The sequence below is a fragment of the Mobula birostris genome, chromosome 25, assembly GCF_030028105.1.
Source record: "Mobula birostris isolate sMobBir1 chromosome 25, sMobBir1.hap1, whole genome shotgun sequence".
NCBI classification, from domain to species: Eukaryota; Metazoa; Chordata; class Chondrichthyes; order Myliobatiformes; family Myliobatidae; genus Mobula; species Mobula birostris.
In genome coordinates this window covers 616,257-629,921 of record NC_092394.1, presented here as the reverse complement: position 1 = coordinate 629,921, position 13,665 = coordinate 616,257, and the positions used below count along the sequence as shown (strand labels likewise).

At 48.9% G+C, this 13,665-nt stretch overlaps 1 protein-coding gene across 7 annotated transcripts in view; it reads left to right on the top strand.

Moving 5' to 3' along the window:
• The first annotated feature begins 10,086 nt into the window (after positions 1 to 10,086).
• The window catches only part of pigl (phosphatidylinositol glycan anchor biosynthesis, class L), a 168,209-nt gene continuing 164,630 nt past the window's right edge, over positions 10,087 to 13,665 (top strand). For 3 of the 7 annotated variants that reach the window (XR_011883116.1, XM_072242914.1, XM_072242913.1), the window contains exon 1: positions 10,093 to 10,533. Coding sequence is in view for 5 of the 7 variants with exons in the window: in XM_072242914.1 (XP_072099015.1) it covers positions 10,284 to 10,533 (250 nt within the window). In the remaining 2 variants the exon portion in view is untranslated. Of the gene's footprint in view, positions 10,534 to 13,665 lie in introns of all 7 variants that reach the window. The other 4 variants (XR_011883115.1, XM_072242912.1, XM_072242916.1 and 1 more) reach the window with 3 other exon arrangements.

Genomic DNA, 13,665 nt, shown 5'->3' with positions numbered 1-13,665 from the left:
GGAGATGTGGAGTTTGGAGGGAGCGGAGGGGAGGGGGAGATGTGGAGTTTGGAGGGAGGGGAGAGGAAGGGAGGGGGAGATGTGGAGTTTGGAGGGAGGGGAGGGGAGGGGGAGATGTGGAGTTTGGAGGGAGGGGAGGGGAGGGGGAGATGTGGAGTTTGGGGGGAAGGGAGGGGGAGATGTGGAGTTTGGAGGGAGGGGAGGGGGAGATGTGGAGTTGGAGGGAGTGGAGGAGGAGATGTTGAGTTTGGAGTGGAGGGGGAGATGTGGAGTTTGGCGGGAGGGGAGGGGAGATGTGGAGTTTGGCAGGAGTGGGAGATGTGGAGTTTGGAGGGAGGGGAGGGGAGGGGGAGATGTGGAGTTTGGCGGGATAGGAGAGGAGGGGGAGATATGGAGTTTGGAGGGAGGGGAGGGTAGGTGGAGATGTGGAGTTTGGAGGGAGGTGAGGGGGAGATGTGGAGTTTAGAGGGAGAGGAGGGGAGGGGGAGATGTGGGGTTTGGTGGGAGGGGAGGGGAGGGGGAGATGTGAAGTTTGGAGGGAGGGGAGGGGAGGGGGAGATGTGGAGTTTGGAGGGAAGGCAGGGGAGGGGGAGATGTGGAGTTTGGAGGGAGGGGAGAGGGAGGTGTGGAATTTGGAAGGACGACAGTGGAGGGGGAGATGTGGAGTTTGGAGTGAGGGGAGGGAGAGATGTGGAGTTTGGAGGGAGGAGAGGGGAGGGGGAGATGTGGAGTTTGGAGAGAGGGGAGGGGAGTGGGAGATGTGGAGTTTGGAGGGAGCGGAGGGGAGGGGGGAGATGTGGAGTTTGGAGGGAGGGGAGGGGAGGGGGAGATGTGGAGTTTGGGGGAAGGGAGGGGGAGATGTGGAGTTTGGAGGAAGGGGAGGGGGAGATGTGGAGTTGGAGGGAGTGGAGGAGGAGATGTGGAGTTTGGGGTGGAGGGGGGGATGTGGAGTTTGGCGGGAGGGGAGGGGGAGATGTGGAGTTTGGAGGGAGGGGAGGGGAGGGGGAGATGTGGAGTTTGGAGGGAGGGGAGAGGAGGGGGAGATGTGGAGTTTAGAGGGAGAGGAGGGGAGGGGGAGATGTGGGGTTTGGTGGGAGGGGAGGGGAGGGGGAGATGTGAAGTTTGGAGGGAGGAGAGGGGAGGGGGAGATGTGGAGTTTGGAGGGAGGGGAGAGGGAGGTGTGGAGTTTGGAAGGACGACAGTGGAGGGGGAGATGTGGAGTTTGGAGTGAGGGGAGGGAGAGATGTGGAGTTTGGAGGGAGGAGAGGGGAGGGGGAGATGTGGAGTTTGGAGAAAGGGGAGGGGAGTGGGAGTTGTGGAGTTTGGAGGGAGCGGAGGGGAGGGGGAGATGTGGAGTTTGGAGGGAGGGGAGGGGATGGGGAGATGTGGAGTTTGGAGGGAGGGGAGGGGGTGATGTGGAGCTTGGATGGAGGGGAGGGGGAGATGTGGAGTTTGGCAGGAGGGGGAGATGTGGAGTTTGGAGGGAGGGGTGGGGAGGGGGAGATGTGGAGTTTGGAGGAAGGGGAGAGGAGGGGGAGATATGGAGTTTGGAGGGAGGGGAGGGGGAGATGTGGAGTTTGGAGAGAGGGGAGGGGAGGGGGAGATGTGCAGTTTGGAGGGAGGGGAGGTGGAGATGTAGAGTTTGGAGGGAGGGGAGGGGAGGGGGAGATGTGGAGTTTGGAGGGAGGGGAGGGGGAGGTGTGGAGTTTGGAAGGAGGGGAGAGGAGGGGGAGATGTGGAGTTTGGAGGAAGGAGAGGGGAGGGGGAGATGTGGAGTTTGGAGAGAGGGGAGGGGAGGGGGAGATGTGGAGTTTGGAGGGAGCGGAGGGGAGGGGGAGATGTGGAGTTTGGAGGGAGGGGAGAGGAAGGGAGGGGGAGATGTGGAGTTTGGAGGGAGGGGAGGGGAGGGGGAGATGTGGAATTTGGAGGGAGGGGAGGGGAGGGGGAGATGTGGAGTTTGGGGGGAAGGGAGGGGGAGATGTGGAGTTTGGAGGGAGGGGAGGGGGAGATGTGGAGTTGGAGGGAGTGGAGGAGGAGATGTGGAGTTTGGAGTGGAGGGGGAGATGTGGAGTTTGGCGGGAGGGGAGGGGAGATGTGGAGTTTGGCAGGAGTGGGAGATGTGGAGTTTGGCGGGAGGGGAGGGGAGGGGGAGATGTGGAGTTTGGCGGGAGGGGAGAGGAGGGGGAGATATGGAGTTTGGAGGGAGGGGAGGGTAGGTGGAGATGTGGAGTTTGGAGGGAGGTGAGGGGGAGATGTGGAGTTTGGAGGGAGGGGAGGGGAGGGGGAGATGTGGAGTTTGGAGGGAAGGCAGGGGAGGGGGAGATGTGGAGTTTGGAGGGAGGGGAGAGGGAGGTGTGGAATTTGGAAGGACGACAGTGGAGGGGGAGATGTGGAGTTTGGAGTGAGGGGAGGGAGAGATGTGGAGTTTGGAGGGAGGAGAGGGGAGGGGGAGATGTGGAGTTTGGAGAGAGGGGAGGGGAGTGGGAGATGTGGAGTTTGGAGGGAGCGGAGGGGAGGGGGGAGATGTGGAGTTTGGAGGGAGGGGAGGGGAGGGGGAGATGTGGAGTTTGGAGGGAGGGGAGGGGGAGATGTGGAGTTTGGATGGAGGGGAGGGACATATGTGGAATTTGTAGGGAGGGCAGGGAGAGATGTGGAGTTTGGAAGGAGGGAGAGATGTGGAGTTTGGAGGGAGGGGAGGGGGAGATGTGGCGTTTGGAGGGAATGGAGGGGGAAATGTGGAGTTTGGAGGGAATGGAGGGGGAGATGTGGAGTCTGGAGGGAAGGGAGGGGGAGATGTGGAGTTTGGAGGAAAAGGGAGAGGAGGGGGAGCTGTGGAGTTTGGAGGGGGGGGAGATTTGGAGTTTGGAGAGAGGGGAGGGGGAGATGTGGAGTTTGGAGGGAGGGGAGGTGGAGATGTGGAGTTTGGAGGGGGAGGGGAGATGTGGATATTGGAGGGAGGGGAGGGGGAGATGTGGAGTTTGGGGGGAGGGGAGGCGGAGATGTGCAGTTTGGTGGGAGGGAGGGGGAGATGTGGAGTTTGGAGGGAGGGTAGGGGGAGCTGTGGAGTTGGAGGGAGGGGAGGGGGAGATGTGGAATTTGGAGGGAGGGGGAGATGTAGCGTTTGGAGGGAATGGAGGGGGAGATGTGGAGTTTGGAGGGAACGGAGGGGGTGATGTGGAGTTTGGAGGAAACGGAGAGGAGGGGGAGATGTGGCATTTGGAGGGAATGGAGGGGGAGATGTGGAATTTGGAGGGAAGGGAGGGGGAGATGTGGAGTTTGGAGGGAGGGGAGGAGGAGATGTGGAGTTTGGAGGGAGGGGAGGGTGAGATGTGGAGTTTGGAGGGGAGGTGGAAATGTGGAGTTTGGAGGGGGGAGGGGAGATGTTGATATTGGAGGGAGGGGAGGGGGAGATGTGGAGTTTGGGGGGAGGGAAGGCGGAGATGTGCAGTTTGGTGGGAGGGGAGGGGGAGATGTGGAGTTTGGAGGGAGGGGAGGGGGAGATGTGGAGTTGGAGGGAGGGGAGGGGGAGATGTGGCATTTGGAGGGAGGGGGAGATGTGGCGTTTGGAGGGACTGGAGGGGGAGATGTGGAGTTTGGAGGGAAGGGAGGCGGAGATGTGGAATTTGGAGGAAAGGGAGAGGAGGGGGAGATGTGGCATTTGGAGGGAATGGAGGGGGAGATGTGGAATTTGGAGGGAAGGGAGGGGGAGATGTGGAGTTTGGAGGGAGGGGAGGAGGAGATGTGGAGTTTGGAGGGAGGGGATGGTGAGATGTGGAGTTTGGAGGGAGGGGAGTTGGAAATGTGGAGTTTGGAGGGGGGAGGGGAGATGTTGATAGTGGAGGGAGGGGATGGGGAGATGTGGAATGGACTGTGGGGGGAGATGGGATGGAGCGTGGAGGGAGGGAGGAGGGAGACATGGGATGGAGCGAGGAGGGAGACATGGGATGGAGACGGGAGGGAGGAGGGGGAGATGGGATGGAGTGTGGAGGGAGGGAAGGAAGGGGGAAATGTGGAGGAAAGGGAGGGGGTGATGAGGAATGGAGGGTGGGTATTTGTGGAATTCCACTATTCCCTTGTCCATTCTTCCCTCCAGGCACTTATCCTTGAACACAGCCTGAGTGCTACACCTGCCCATGCACCTTCTCCCTCACCTCTATGCAGTACCCCAAATAGTCCTTGCAGGTGAGGCAACATTTCACCTGAAAATTTGCTGTTGCCGTGTATTGTGTCTTGTGCTTCACCATCCCATCTACCTCTACCACAACTTTCAAAGAATAATATTCCTGCACTTCTTGGTCTCTTTGCTCTACGACAGTCCTCAGAACCCAAACATTTACTATGCAAGTCTTACTAAATTCGGTCTGCCATTCTTCAGTCCACTGACTCATTGTAATTTATATAAGTTTCTTCACTGTACACTGTAACACCAATTTTAGTGCCATCCATACTTTGAATACTACATTATGTCCTGGTCATTCTGGGACAGGAAAGATGTAGTTAAACTGGTAAGAGCGCAGAGAAGATTGCTAGGACTAGAGTCATAGTCATTGAAAAGTACAGCACAGAAACAGGCCCATCAGCCTATCTAGTCTGTGCTGAACCAATTAAACTGCATACTCCAGATGGCAGATGGAGTTCAACCCAGATATGTGTGAGGTAGTTCATTTTGGTAGGTCAAATATGATGGCAGAATATAGCATTAATGGCAAGACTCTTGGCAGTGTGGAGGATCAGAGGGATCTTGTGGTCCGAGTCCATAGGACACTCAAAGCTGCTACCCAGGTTGACATTGTGGTTAAGAAGGCATACGGTGCATTGGCCTTCATCAATCGTGGAGTGAGTTTAAGAGTCGAGAGGTAATGGGGCAGCAATATAGGACCCTGGTCAGACCCCATTTGGAGTACTGTGCTCAGTTCTGGTCGCCTCACTACAGGAAGGACTTGGAAACCACAGAAAGGGTGCAGAGGAGATTTACAAGGATGTTGCCTGGATTGGGGAGCATGCCTTATGAGAATAGGTTGAGTGAACTCAGCCTTTTCTCCTTGGAGCGACAGAGGATGAGAGGTGACCTGATAAAGGTATACAAGATAATGAGAGGCATTGATGGTGTGGATAGTCAGAGGCTTTTCCCCAGGGCTGGAATGGCTAACACGAGAGGGCATATTTTTAAGGTGCTTGGAAGTAGGTACAGAGGAGATGTCAGGGGTAAGTTTTTTATGCAGAGAGTGGTGTGTGCGTGGAATGGGCTGCCGGCGGCAGCGGTGGAGGCAGAATCGATAGGATCTTTTAAGAGACTCCTGGATGGATACATGGAGGTTAGAAAAATAGAGGCCTATGGGTAAAGCCCCTAGGTAGTTCTAAGGTTAAGACATGTTCAGCACAGCTTTGTGGGCCAAAGACCTGTATTATGCTGTGGGTTTTCTATGTTACTCCCATTGACCTGAACTAGGACCACAGCCTTCCATACCCCTACTATCCATGTACCTATCCAAATTTCTCTGAAACTTTGAAATCCATGGAAAAATAAACATTCTCGACTAAATAAAGTTCATCTCCAAAAAACTAAAAAGAATGGAGGTTTAGCTTTACCAAATTTTAGGTTTTTTTTATTGGGCAGTCAATTTATGAAATCTTACGTTTTGGTCATATTATATTAACCGTGAGGACTGTACGATATGGGTTTCTTTAGAAGCTAACTCTGTTAAGATATTTTCTATCATTTCTCTTCTTGGATCCTCACTTCCTTTATCCTTAAGTAAATTAACTGATAATTTGGTAGTTAAACATACTTTGAGGATCTGGGTACAATTTAGAAAATATTTTGGTTTAATGGGATTTTCTCTTTCAAGTCCCATTTTTTCTATCCCTCTATGACCGATCCAGTTTTTAAAGAATGGGATAGATTGGGTATTAAATGCTTCTAGGATTTGTTTGTTCGAGGAAGTCTCTTTTTGTTTGAGCAATTGTCAGCTAAATATAGCTTACTAAAAACCCACTTTTTCCGATATCTACAAATTAGAGATGTTCTGCGTTCTCTACTATATTCATTTCCTAATAGTCCCGGTAAGGACTTATTAGATGTAATTTCTAATTTGAAACCCTTTCATAATGGTTCAATATCAAATATTTATGGCATGTTGTTGGGAATGAAACGTTCCTGAACACATTTGACAAACTCTATCTCATCTAGTCCTTTTACTGCATAGAAATCCCGGTCAATAAGTGGAAGGTTAAAATCATCTAAAACGACTTTATGTTTCTTGCAACAGTCTGCGATCTCTCTGCAAATTTGTTCCTTTAAATCCCTCACTGTGGGGTGGTCTATACTATAGTTCTGCTAATGTGCTCATACCTTTCTTATTTCTCAGTTCCACCCATAAAACCTCATTAGACAAGTTTTCCATTTTGTTATGATGGAGAACTGCCATGACATTTTCCCTGACTAGTAGCGCCACCCCTCCTCCCTTAATCACTCTGTCATGTCTAAAACAGAACCCCGGAATATTGAGCTGCCAGTCCTGCCCCTACCGCAAACAAGTCTCAATGTCATAATTGCAGGTATTATTCCAAGGCCTGAGCTCATCGGCCTTTTCTACGATACTTCTTGGATTGAAGTACACACAGCTCACATCATGCTCAACCTTTTGGTCTCTGACTTTGTCTGAGTCTCCACAACCTCTCCACTATCTGCTCTGGCATGCTGGTTTCCATCCCCCTGCAACTCTAGTTAAACCCCACTGTGCAGCACTGGCAAGCATGTCCTCTAGGATATTAGTCCCCCTCCAGTTTAGGTGCAAACCATCTTTTCTGCATAGGTCCCACCTTCTATGGCAGAGGGCCCAATGATCCAAAAGTCGTTTACCTTCCCTCCTACTCAAACTGCTTAGCCTTCCTTTTTCTGACCTCACTAGCATGTGGCATGGGTAGCAATCCTGAGATCAGAACCCCACAGGTTCCACCTAACTCCCTAAACTCACTTTGCAGAATCTTGTCTCTCTTCCTCCCTATGTCATTAGTACCTGAATGGACCACGACCTCTGGCTGTTCACCCACCCACTTAAGAATGCTGAGGACTCTGTACAAGATGTTGTAAACCCTGGCACCTGGGAGGCAACACAGCATCCATGAATATTGAACTTTTCCATGAACCTCCTTTCTGTTCCCCTAAATAACAGATCTCCTATCACCACAGCTCGCCTCTTCTCTCTCCTTCCTTTCTGAATCACAGAGTGGGTCTCAGTGGCAGAGACCTGACTGCTGTGTCTTTCCTCTGTTAGGTCATACCCCGACAGTATCCAAAGTGATATGCCTGTTGTTTATGGGGATGGCCACAGAGGTACTTTGTACTGGCACCTAAACCCCTTTCCCCTTGCTGACTGTCATCCTGCAATTTGGGTGTAACTTCTCAATATGTCCTATCTATCACCCCTTTAACCTTCCAATTGATCCAGAGTTTATCCAGTTCCAGCTCCAAACTCCTTAACACAGAGTGTTAGAAGCTACATACAGTTGGACTCCTAATGCCTTCATCATCATTTTGGGAGATTTTAACTAGGCCAGTCTGAAAAATCACTAAGCAATTATCATCAATAGATCACTTGCAGTGCTAGAGGAAACAATACACTGGACCACTGTTACACCACTATCAAGAATGCCTACCGTGCTATTGCACACCCTCACTTTGGGAAGTCTGATCACCTGGCTGTACTTCTACTCCCAGACTGCAGCACCAGTAGTGAGGACCAAGAAGGTACGGACAAGGGAATTACAGGAGTGCCTACAGGACCGCTTTGAATCGGTGGACTGAACTGTATTCAGGGATTCATCTTTGAACCTGGATGAGTATGCTGCAGTTGTTACTGACTTCATTAAAACCTGTGTAGATGAGTGTGTGCCCACAAAGTCTTGCTGTACATTCCCAAACCAAAAGTCATGGATGAACCAGGAGGTGCGTTGTCTGCTGAAGGCTAGATCTGTGGCATTCAAGTCTGGAGACCCGGGCCTGTACCAGAAAACCAGGTATGATTTGCGGAGGGCTATTTCAAGAGCGAACAAGGTTGGAGGTGACATCGGATGTACAGGACCGAAAGAAGCTACAGAGGGTTGTAAATTTAGTCAGTTCCATCTTCAGAATCAGAATCAGGTTTATTATCACCAGCACGTGACGTGAAATTTGTTAACTTCATAGCAGCGGTTCAATGCAATACGTAATATGGAAGAAAAAAAATAATAGTAAATATATAAGTAAATCTTATTCAGTATACTTTATACAGTAGACGTATATTGAATAGATTAAAATTTGTGCAAAAAGCAGAAATACTATATATTAAAAAAAGTGAGGTGGTGTCCAAGGGTTCAATGTCCATTTAGGAATCGGATGGCAGAGGGGAAGAAGCTGTTCCTGAATCGCTGAGTGTGTGCCTTCAGGCTTCTGTACCTCCTTCCTGATGGTAACAGTGAGAAAAGGGCATGCCCTGGGTGCTGGAGGTCCTTAGTAATGGATGCTGCCTTTCTGAGACACTGCTCCTTGAAGATGTCCTGGGTTCTTTGTAGGCATTGAATGCTTGACCACTACCTCACTTTTTTAACATACACTTCTGTTTTTTTGCACATTTTTAAAAATTCTATTCAATATGCATATACTGTAATTGATTTACTTTATTTTTTTTTCTTCTATATTATGTATTGCATTGAACTGCTGCTGCTAAGTTAACAAATTTCACGTCACATGCTGGTGATAATAAACCTGATTCTGATTCAGATTCTGGATGCACTTCTTGCATTTGCAGTTGTCCTGGACACTTGAGGTCTCCTTGCCTTCCCACATCCCACAAGAGGAATATTCTACTATCCTTCCTGCCTGGCAGCTCTATTGTTCTACCTGAGCAACCACTCAGAAGGAAGAAGGGTGCTGGGCGAGGGGGTTTAAAACTCTATGTACAGCTTTTCAATGATTTCAGGTTCTCTGGCGCCTATCATCCTATTTTCACTATGGATGTCCAGTCCCTCTACACCTCCATCCCCCACCAAAAAGGCCTCAAAGCTCTCCGTTTTTTTTTCTGGACACCAAACCTCTCCTCTGCCCAGCAGAACTTGTCCTCACTCTAAATAATTTCTCCTTTGGCTCCTCTCACTTCCTTCAAACAAATGGTTTAGCAATGGGCACTCACACGGGTCCCAGCTATGCCCGCCTGTTTGTTGGCTACGTGGAACAGCCTGTGTTCCAAGCCTACATTAGTGACCGTTCTGCACTTTTCCCAAGCTACATTGACTGCATTGGTGCTGCTTCCTGCACCTGTGCTGAACCTGTTGACTTCATCCACTTTGCCCCCCTTCCCCAACATCAACGCTACCCTCAACCACATCTCTTCCATTTTACGCACATCTGCTCTTACCCCATCCTCCAGGCTCTCTATCAGGGATAGGGTTCCTCTTGTCCTCACCTCGCACCCCACCAGCCTCCGCCTCTAGCACATAATTCTCCGCGATTTCCACCATCTCCAATGGGATCCCACCACCAAGCATATATTTCCCTCCCCCCCCCCCCAACTTTCTGTTTTCCGTAAGGATCGTTCTCTACGTGACTCTCTTGTCCATTCATTCCTCCCCACTAATCTCCCTCCTGGCACCTATCCTTGCAAGCGGAACAAGTACTACACCTGCCCCTCACTTCCTCCCTCATTACCATTCAGGGCCCTTAGCAGTCCTTCCAGGTGAGGCAACACTTCACCTGTGAGTCTGTTGGGGTAATATACTGTGTCTGGTGTGGTCTCCTGTATACCGATGAGACCCGACGTAGACTGGGAGACGCTTCGCCAAGCACCTACGCTCCGGTTGCCAGAAAAAAACGGAATCTTCCAGTGGCTTTCCATTTTAATTTCACTTCCCATTCCCATTCTAATATGATTATCCATAGCCTCCTCCACTGTTGTGACGAGGCCACATTTAGGTTGGAGGAACAACGCTTTATATTCCGTTTGGGTAGCCCCCAACCTGCTGGCATGAACATCGATGTCCGGTAATGCCCCCCACCCCCCTTCTTTGCCATTTTCCTCCCCTTTTCCGTCTCACCGTATTTCCTTGCCCGCCCAGAGCTTCCCTCTGGTGCTCCTCCCCTCTTCTTTCTTCCATGGCCTTTTGTCTCTTTCATAAATTCACTTTCTAGCTCTTTACTTCATCCCCTCTCCCTTCTGGTTTCACCGATCACCTGAGCCTGGCGGAACTGTCGTGCCGGTCCGTGGAGCGAGCCGGAATGTCGGGCAGGCGGACTGGTTGCTGTGAAGATGGTGGAACTGTACTACCTTTTCGCTTTGGTTTTGGTTTTGCTTTGTTTATGGAACCGACACATTTATGGCAAACAATTCGTTGACCCAGAACCTGCTGCCATTGGGGCTGAGGATCAGGCAGCGCAGAGGCGGGGGACGGCGACTTTGCTGGTCACCGCTCACCCCGACGACGAGTGCATGTTTTTCGCGCCAGCCGTGCTCCGCTTAGCGGCCCGTGGACCCTTCTACCTGCTCTGTCTCTCCACAGGTCAGTACAGACCCGAGGAACCGAACGTCCTCCTGCTCCTGCTGCATAACCAGCCCGTGCTGACACTGGGAAACAAAGACTCACTCTTAGTTAACCACAGAACAAAGAACAGTACAGCACAGCACAGGAACAGGCTCTTTGACACTCAATGTTGTGCCGAGCTAAATAAATTAGTAATACAATGCCCAAATAAATAAATCCCTTCTGCCTACACAGTACCTATATCGTTACATTTCCTGCATATTCATGTGCCCACGTTAAGAGCCCCTTGAACGCCTTTATTTTATTTGCCTCCGCCACATTCGAGTCACTCACTGTTTTGCAATGTTCAGTAATATCGCAAATAGTTTTATTAAGCATTCTTAGCTATTTACATAATTCATTACAGGTTATATGTTAAAAAGTATATGAATGGCATACGTCATCATGCCACCATGTCAGATGTGTGAGTCTCCCTTAAAGTAAAAACAAAACTAAGACAAATTCCCAGCTCTGCGTTTTAGCTTTCAATTAGTTTTTATGCTTTGGAGTTACAAAACATTACACGCGCTGTGTTTAAAAGAAATGCCACATACATCTTCTTTAGACTCACCCCCTCTTACCTTAAATGCATGTACTCTTGTATCAGACATTCCAACCATGGGAAAAGTAACTGGCTGTCTACTATGCCTCCCATAATTTTATAAACCTCTATCAGATCTCCCCTCAGCCTCTGCCACTCTGGAGGAAACAATTTAAGTTTGTCCTACCTCTCCTCATAGCATATACTCTTTAATCCAGGCAGCATCCTGGTAAACCTCCTCTGAACCCCCTTCAAAACCTCACCAACTTTCCTTTAATAGGGTAAATAGAACTGAATGCAATACTTCAGATGTATTCTAACAGGAGTTTCATTATGCTGCACCATACAGTAAATTCTCCGCTCTTGAATTCAGTTCTTCAACTAATTCTATATGCTTTCTTTACCACCTTAGCAACCTGTGTAGGCACAGGAGCTATGAATTTGATCATCAACACTTTTAAGGGTCTTGCCCTTAACAATGTACTATCTCTGTACATTTGATCTCCCAAGTGCAACACTTCAAATTTTGCTGGGTAAATTCCATCTGCCATTTCTACATGCATATTTGCAAATGATCTACATACTGCTGTATCCTTTGCCAGTCTTCTGCAGGATCCAGAACACCACCAATCTTTCTATTATCTGCAAATTCACTAATCTACCCATCCATGTTTTCATGCAGAGGTCACAGTACAGATCATTGTGGAACTCCACCAGTCACCGACCTCCATCGGGAATAAGTCCCATTGACCACTACCCTCTGTCTTCTCTGGATAAGCCAATTCCGAATCCAAATGTCCAATTCTCCGTGAATCCCATGGATATTCATCATCTCACTCTTCTGGCTGGGTCTACCATGTGGGACCTTATCAAATGACTGACTAAAATCCATGTGGACAACATCCACAGCTGTACCTTAATCAATCACCTTCGTTATCTCCTTGAAAAAAACTCAGTGAAGTTAGTAAGACACGACTTGCTCTGCACAAAGCCATACTGACTATCCTTATTAAAGCCATTGTTGTCCAATTGCAAATAAATCCTATCTTTAAGAATCCTCTCCAGTGACTTCCTAACCATCAATGTGAGGTCTACTGGTTTATTTCCAAGTTTATCCCTGTTTCCCATCTTAAGTATTGGAACAACATGAGCTATCTAACAGTCTTCCAGGACTTCACCTGTGATTAGAGGGCACACAGAAATGTTGGTCGAGGACCCAGCAACTCATCTCTTGCCCCTCTCAACCACCTGGGGACTTAAACACCTAATGTTTTTCAAGAGACCCCACAGTCTAGCTTGAAATGTCTTAGCAAATTGGTACATTGCATACCTTCACATCCTTCTTGGTAAATATTGATGTACAGTAATAATTTAGGACCTTATTCACATCCTCTGCCTTGTTTCCTCCTTTAGCCTTGAGTGGTCCTATCTGTTCCCTAGTTGTTGTCATGCTCTTGATGTATGTATAGAATGTCATGGATTCTCTCTATTTCTTCTTACCAAGGACTTTTCATGGTCCTTCCTGACTTCCTAATTACCTTCTTGAGTTCTTTTTCTGGATTCTTTACAATCTTCAAGGGCTGTATTTGATTCTACCTCCCTAAACTTTACATACTCCTTTTCCTTCTTGACTAAACTCGCCACTTCTCTTGATATCCAAGGTTTCCTAACTTTGCCATTCTTGTTCTTTCTTACTGGAACACATTTGTCCTGCACCTTGTGTGGTCTGATCTTGCCCTCTGCTAAGGGCAAGATCAGAGGCATTCAGGTTTGATGACCAAGTAAGATACAAGAGTTCTGGGTATGATCTCAGGAAAGCCATCTCACGGGCAAAGTGGCAATCATTGAAGGATGCTCGAACAGTTGTGGCAAGGCTTGAATGCTATTACCTCTTACAAAGTGAAATCAAGTGACTTATGTGACAATAGGGTCTCGCATCCAGATGAGTTCAATGCCTTCTATTCTTGCTTTGACAGTCAAAGCATAGCAGAACCTTCACAAACTCCCACAGCCACTGATGACCCTGTGATTTTAGTCTCTGAGGTTGATGTGAGAGCATCCTTCAGGAGGGTGAACCCAGAGAAAGCATCCGGCCCAGATGAGGTTCCTGTCTGAGTACAAAAGATCTACTGATCAACTGGCTAGAGTGTTCATTGTTATCTTTAAACTCTTGCTTCAACAGTCTGAGGTACCTACCTGTTACAAACAGGCCTCAATCATACCAGTACCTAAGAAGAATGTGATAACATGCCTCAATGACTATCATTCAGTAGCACTTACATCCATAGTGATGAAATGTTTTGAGGGATTTTTGATGAAACACATCTGGAGCAACTTGGACATGCTCCAATTTGCTGACCATAACAGCTCCACACCAATGCCATCCTATTGGCTCCTCACCTAATGCTGGAACATCTGGACAGCAAAAATGCATACATCAGGATGCTCTTTATCAACAACATTCAATACTATCATCCCTCAAAACTAATCAATAAGCTCCAAGACCTTGGCCTTAATACCTTCTTATACAATTAGATTTTCAATTTCCTCACTTGTAGACCCCAGTCAAT